The sequence below is a fragment of the Palaemon carinicauda genome, chromosome 4 (assembly GCF_036898095.1).
Source record: "Palaemon carinicauda isolate YSFRI2023 chromosome 4, ASM3689809v2, whole genome shotgun sequence".
In the NCBI taxonomy this organism is placed as follows: domain Eukaryota; kingdom Metazoa; phylum Arthropoda; class Malacostraca; order Decapoda; family Palaemonidae; genus Palaemon; species Palaemon carinicauda.
Window position 1 is genome coordinate 54363240 of NC_090728.1, and position 7500 is coordinate 54370739.

General features: G+C 31.2%; 1 protein-coding gene across 1 annotated transcript in view; it reads left to right on the forward strand.

Moving 5' to 3' along the window:
* LOC137639960 (crustacean calcium-binding protein 23-like) overlaps positions 1–3747 on the forward strand; it is a 5763-nt gene extending 2016 nt beyond the window's left edge. The window contains exons 2-3 of the mRNA XM_068372279.1: positions 1558–1767; positions 2229–3747. Coding sequence (XP_068228380.1) covers positions 1558–1767; positions 2229–2333 — 315 coding nt within the window. The 3' untranslated portion in view covers positions 2334–3747. The remainder of the gene's footprint in view (positions 1–1557; positions 1768–2228) is intronic.
* The last annotated feature ends 3753 nt before the right edge of the window (positions 3748–7500 follow it).

Consider the following 7500-nt stretch of genomic DNA (forward strand, 5'->3'; position numbering starts at 1 on the left):
TTCTCCTCTGTCCTCATATACCTTACAACACTGAGATTACCAAACAATTCTTCTTCACCAAAGGGGTTAACTACTGCACTGTAATTGTTCAGTGGCTACTTTCCTGTTGGTAAAGGTAGAAGAGACTCTTTAGCTATGGCAAGCAGCTCTTCTAGGAGAAAGGACACTTCAAAATCAAACCATTGTTCTCTAGCCTTGGGTAGTGCCATAGCCTCTGTACCAGGGTGGTCCACTATCTTGGATTAGAGTTCTCTTGCTTGAGGGTACACTCGGGCACACTATTCTATCTAATTTCTCTTCATGTTTTGTTTAAGTTTTTATAGTTTACATAGGAGATATTTATTTTATTATTCTTAAAATATTATTTTTTCCTTGTTTCCTTTCCTCACTGGGCTATTTTCCCTGTTGGAGCCCCTGGGCTTATAGCATTCTGCTTTTCCAACTAGGGTTGTAGCTTAGCAATTGATAACAATAATAATAACCAGCTCATCACTCTTTTAGCTTCAATTCTAGAACGATACTCCAAATATAATATTCTAACTATCATGCAGTTAAAATGTCTAACCATTTCTATCACCTAAGATTTCTGTAGCTAAATGTACATAACATGTTAATCCTTTTCCTCTTAAATTTATCACACAACAGTAATATAAAAATCCTTGCTTTGTTAAGTTTTTATAGTTTATATATGAAAGATCTATTTTGATGTTACTATTCTTAAAATATTCTATTTTAATTATTCATTACTTCTCGTGTAGTTCATTTATTTCTTTATTTCCCTTCCTTACTGGGCTATTTTCTTTTTTGAGCCTTTAGGTTTATAACATAGCCCCTGTTGGAGCCCTTGGGCTTACAGCATAGCCCTTGTTGCAGCCCATGGGTATATAACATAGCCCCTGTCGAAACTCTTGGACTTATTATTAAAAGAAAAATGTACTTCTTTTACAGTAAACGCAAAGTAAAAGTTCATAAATAATAATAATGATAATAATAATAATAATAATAATAATAATAATAATAATAATAATTTTAAAAAAATACGTACACTTCTGTTGTAGCAACCGTAAAGTAAAAGTTCATAAATATTAATAATAATAATAATAATAATAATAATAATAATAATAATAATAATAATAATAATAATAATTAAAAGATATATATATACATTTGTTTTGCAGCAACCATAAAGTAAAATTTCATATAAAATAATAATAAACAATTATAATGATAATAATAATAATGATAATAATAATAATAATAATAATAATAATAATAATAATAATGATAATAATAATTAAATATATATATACATTTATTTTGCAGCAACCATAAAGTAAAATTTCATATAAGATAATGATAAACAATTATAGTAATAATAATAATAATAATGATAATAATAATAATAATAATAATAATAGTAATAATAATAATTTTAAAAATTATACATTTATTTTGCAACAACCGTAAAATAAAAATTCACATAGAATAATGATAATAATAATAATAATAATAATAATAATAATGATAATAATCTAACATCATCCCCTTCTTTTTCAGCCCAAAATGAACGACACTCGAATCAAACTCGTAGAAATGGCCTTCGACAAGATGGACAGGTCCAACGACGGTATAGTGACGGTGGAGGACCTGAAGGGCGTCTATACCGTCACCAAGCATCCCAAGTTCCTCTCCGGGGAGATGACCGAAGATCAGATCCTACTGACCGTCATTAAGAAGTTCGAAAACAATACCTCTGTGGATGGAAAAGTATGTCTTTTTGGGGTTTTAAGTTCTGTTGGTCTGTGGTTTTAGTTTGATATATATATATATATATATATATATATATATATATATATATATATATATATATATATATTTCTATTATGTGAAACTTGTCTCTTTTAGTTATAGATATATATATATATATATATATATATATATATATGCATATGTATAAATATATATATATATATATATATATATATATATATATATATATATATACACGTATGTATATATATATGTGTGTGTATATATTTGAGAGTGTGTCTTTACCCAACATAGTCAACAAACTGCTTTAAGTCAACAAAAAACAAATTGGGATACCCCAGGGATCAAGTATCAGGAAATTTCTTTACAAGACGACATACTTACAATCGAAAACACAATTAAAAATATTGCTGTATAAAATCTATAATGTAATTTAATTATTTTTTTTTTCTTTACAGATCACGAAGGACGAGTTCTTGGATTACTACGCCGGCGTCAGCGCTTCTGTCGACCAGGACGCGTATTTCGACCTCATGATGCGTAACGCCTGGGGTATCAAATAGATCAGACCCTCTCACTAATCATATTGTCAAGGATATTATTTAGATATGAAATTATCACAGGCCTTATATTTTCCCTTTTTTCCTTATAGAATACATCCCCTTGGATTACTTAAAAAATATTCCTTTATTTCTTATAGAATACGTCACCTTGGATTACTTCAAGGATATTATTTAGATAAGAAATTATCACAGGCCTTATATTTTCCTTCATTTCTTATAGAATACATCACCTTGGATTACTTCAAGGATATTGTTTAGATATGAAATTATCACAGGCCTTATATTTTCCCTTTTTTCCTTATAGAATACATCACCTTGGATTACTTCAAGGATATTGTTTAGATATAGAGTATTCACAGGCCTTATATTTTCCTTTTTTTCTTATAGAATACGTCACTGTGGATTATTTCTATCATTGTATAGATCTCTCTAACTTGGAACTATTTTTCATGAAATTGTAATACCTCACATAGAATAGGGAGACTTACGTTGAAGGCGTCTTGGTTTATGTTCATGTGCCAACTTATTTAAAATTGGCTACTGTTTACATGCAGTATTGCTTATTCTGCAAAAATGCTGTTAACTACAGAGTTAGGAATATTTATCAATGTGGGTTTTAACTCTAAGTTATAATTTATGATAAAACATCAAGACTTTCTTCTGTCCTGTCTTATTGAAGTGTCACTGTTCTATTAATAAATTAGAATGGTAAAGCAAAACATTTATGAGCTAAACATTCAATAATGTTTTTGTAATCAGGTACATATGCACAATTTATTATGAAACATCAAAACTTTCTACTACCCTAGTCTTTTATTGGAGTTGTACTGTTCAATTAATAAATTAGAATGATAAAGCAAATTTGTATGTGCTAAACATTCAATAATGTTTTTTTTTAATCAAGTACATATACTGATTTTATAGATATCTTCACTTTCTCATTGAAGTTTAAATTGTTTTAGTTTTAGATGTAGACCCTTACCTCTTTGTGTGTGGTTCTTTTCCTCTCTTCTACGTATAGTGTTTTCCATTGTATTCTGTGTAATGTAAGGAATGAAAAAACGACTGCCACTTTATGATCCTTAGATATCCTGTTCCTCCTCTTGTAAGGACTCTCTTCCTTGACATGTTTCCCTCCAGTTCGAATGCCTTCGCTAATCCTCGAAATCGCCACGCAATTCACCTGCCATTGTTCTTTTATTTTTATTTGAAATCTAAATAATATCCATTGCTATTTTTTAAAATAACTAGTTTGATAAAAATGCGATATGCTTCATATAATATCTTCATTATCATCAAATTTATTAACATTTGTATCATTAAATATTGAAAAAAATCACTGTTTTTGTAGCTTCAGTACTCTGGCTACGACGAGTGAAGACACAAGCCAAAATTTATATTATAAATTTACCTGTTACATTACACCGTGTCAGAGGTTTACCTGTTACATTACACTGTGTCAGAGATTTGCCTGTTAAATTATACTCTGTCAGAGACTTGCCTGTTATATTATACTGTGTCAAAGACTTACCTGTTACATTATAATGTGTCAGAGACTTACCTGTTACTGTGTCAGAGACTTGTTATTACATTATACTCTGTCAGAAACTTTCCTGTTACATGATAATGTGTCAGATACTAAGTGTTAGATATTTACCTGTTACATTATACTGTGTCAGAGATTTGCCTGTTACATAATACTGTGTCAGAGACTTACCTGTTACATTATAATGTGTCAGAGACTTACCTGTTACACTATACTGTGTCAGAGATTTATTATTACATTATACTCTGTCAGAAACTTTCCTGTTACATTGCAATGTGTCAGAGACTAAGTGTTACAATATACACTGTCAGAGACTTCCACTGGACGCAAACATGTCCTTCAGAGACAAGGTGCAGAATTAATTATCTTGTTCTCTCCACAGTCCACTTATTCCTTGCTTCTCTAACCTAATGTAACTATAAGAACAAATGAACATTTCTAGGTGCTAGTCTATCCTGCCGAAGGTGATACCGTAGTCGTTGGCTATTTACTGTTAGATCGCTTGGCAAAGTGGCTGATCACAAAACAAGGCTACTTGGGGAAATTATGCAATGTTATTGACGATATTTTGGTCTGGATTATTCAATATATTTGATGCCCTGAAAGTTATCTCTGTTCGTTTTTTATTCCAGCAATGATGGGCTCAATTTCATCAATGTGTCTCACGTGAAATGTACTTATCAGTGACGTAAATATAGTTAATAGAAAATAAATCAATATTCCTCACAGACCTACTTACATTTTGTACACACAAGTGAATTCGCAGAGTCCAGCTCGTGATCGTTCATAGAATTTCAACCAATCAAAATGAAAGCACGTATAAGACCACAAAGCAAGCAGTGATTTGATTGGTTGAAGTTTTGTGATATATGGACGAACCATAGACGAACTGCATGACATACTGAATAACACATACACCAAATACTTCATTAAACAACCAAGGATCAAATGATAATGAATGAATGAAACTTCAGTTATTCATTCGTAATGCACAAATATTTTTTTTTCATTATAATAAAGAAGCATGTTAGTTTCAACTCGAATGCAAAGAACATGTTAGTTTCAACTCGAACGCAAAGAACATGTTAGTTTCAACTCGAATGCAAAGAACATGTTAGTTTCAACTCGAACGCTAAGAACATGTTAGTTTCAACTCGAATGCAAAGAACATGTTAGTTTCAACTCGAACGCAAAGAACATGTTAGTTTCAACTCGAATGCAAAGAACATGTTAGTTTCAACTCGAACGCAAAGAACATGTTAGTTTCAACTCGAATGCTAAGAACATGTTAGTTTCAACTCGAATGCTAAGAACATGTTAGTTTCAACTCGAATGCAAAGAACATGTTAGTTTCAACTCGAATGCTAAGAACATGTTAGTTTCAACTCGAATGCAAAGAACATGTTAGTTTCAACTCGAATGCTAAGAACATGTTAGTTTCAACTCGAATGCTAAGAACATGTTAGTTTCAACTCGAATGCAAAGAACATGTTAGTTTCAACTCGAATGCTAAGAACATGTTAGTTTCAACTCGAATGCAAAGAACATGTTAGTTTCAACTCGAATGCAAAGAACATGTTAGTTTCAACTCGAATGCAAAGAACATGTTAGTTTCAACTCGAATGCAAAGAACATGTTAGTTTCAACTCGAATGCAAAGAACATGTTAGTTTCAACTCGAATGCTAAGAACATGTTAGTTTCAACTCGAATGCTAAGAACATGTTAGTTTCAACTCGAATGCAAAGAACATGTTAGTTTCAACTCGAATGCTAAGAACATGTTAGTTTCAACTCGAATGCAAAGAACATGTTAGTTTCAACTCGAATGCTAAGAACATGTTAGTTTCAACTCGAATGCTAAGAACATGTTAGTTTCAACTCGAATGCAAAGAACATGTTAGTTTCAACTCGAATGCTAAGAACATGTTAGTTTCAACTCGAATGCAAAGAACATGTTAGTTTCAACTCGAATGCTAAGAACATGTTAGTTTCAACTCGAATGCAAAGAACATGTTAGTTTCAACTCGAATGCAAAGAACATGTTAGTTTCAACTCGAATGCAAAGAACATGTTAGTTTCAACTCGAATGCTAAGAACATGTTAGTTTCAACTCGAATGCAAAGAACATGTTAGTTTCAACTCGAATGCTAAGAACATGTTAGTTTCAACTCGAATGCAAAGAACATGTTAGTTTCAACTCGAATGCAAAGAACATGTTAGTTTCAACTCGAATGCTAAGAACATGTTAGTTTCAACTCGAATGCAAAGGACATGTTAGTTTCAACTCGAATGCTAAGAACATGTTAGTTTCAACTCGAATGCAAAGGACATGTTAGTTTCAACTCGAATGCTAAGAACATGTTAGTTTCAACTCGAATGCTAAGAACATGTTAGTTTCAACTCGAATGCAAAGAACATGTTAGTTTCAACTCGAATGCTAAGAACATGTTAGTTTCAACTCGAATGCTAAGAACATGTTAGTTTCAACTCGAATGCAAAGAACATGTTAGTTTCAACTCGAATGCTAAGAACATGTTAGTTTCAACTCGAATGCTAAGAACATGTTAGTTTCAACTCGAATGCTAAGAACATGTTAGTTTCAACTCGAATGCAAAGAACATGTTAGTTTCAACTCGAATGCTAAGAACATGTTAGTTTCAACTCGAATGCAAAGAACATGTTAGTTTCAACTCGAATGCTAAGAACATGTTAGTTTCAACTCGAATGCAAAGAACATGTTAGTTTCAACTCGAATGCTAAGAACATGTTAGTTTCAACTCGAATGCAAAGAACATGTTAGTTTCAACTCGAATGCTAAGAACATGTTAGTTTCAACTCGAATGCTAAGAACATGTTAGTTTCAACTCGAATGCAAAGAACATGTTAGTTTCAACTCGAATGCTAAGAACATGTTAGTTTCAACTCGAATGCAAAGAACATGTTAGTTTCAACTCGAATGCTAAGAACATATTAGTTTCAACTCGAACGCACTGGTGAGAAAAGAATTTTAAAGTAATTTCTTAAAACGATTTTAAAGTAATTTTATGTGATTATATTAATTTTTGGTTATAATCTGAATAGTTAATCATACAGAATCATTTTTATTGTTATATTATAGTGTATTTAGCGACTAGAAATGATCATGGAAGATTATATAATATAGTTTGATCATATAATATTTGAAAAGTGTCATTTCTTAAGAGATATGTTTGTATCAAATAAAGGGAAAGATGAAGTTAATTCAACCTGATGGACATTTATAAACTAGAACATTCTTCCAGACTAATTACGGTTTTATATTTAATAAATCTAGAAATTTTGGGAATATATGAACAATTCGAAATTAATGTTCAGTAAGAAAACCTATAGATATTTTCATCAAATTTCCCTACGCTTATTTTCCAAGCTTACTTCTTCCTGCATATTTCCTAGTGTACTTTACGTCGCTTCTTAATTCTAGTTAACCTTGTTGTTTTAGGGTATCAGATGTTTATACATTACTGGTGAGATGTGGAATGTATAACTATGAATAAGAGTCATTCATCGGCTCGCCATTGACTGTCAAATGATCATTGTACATTCAAATAAATATGAAAAAAAAAAATCGTGATATTGTGTTTC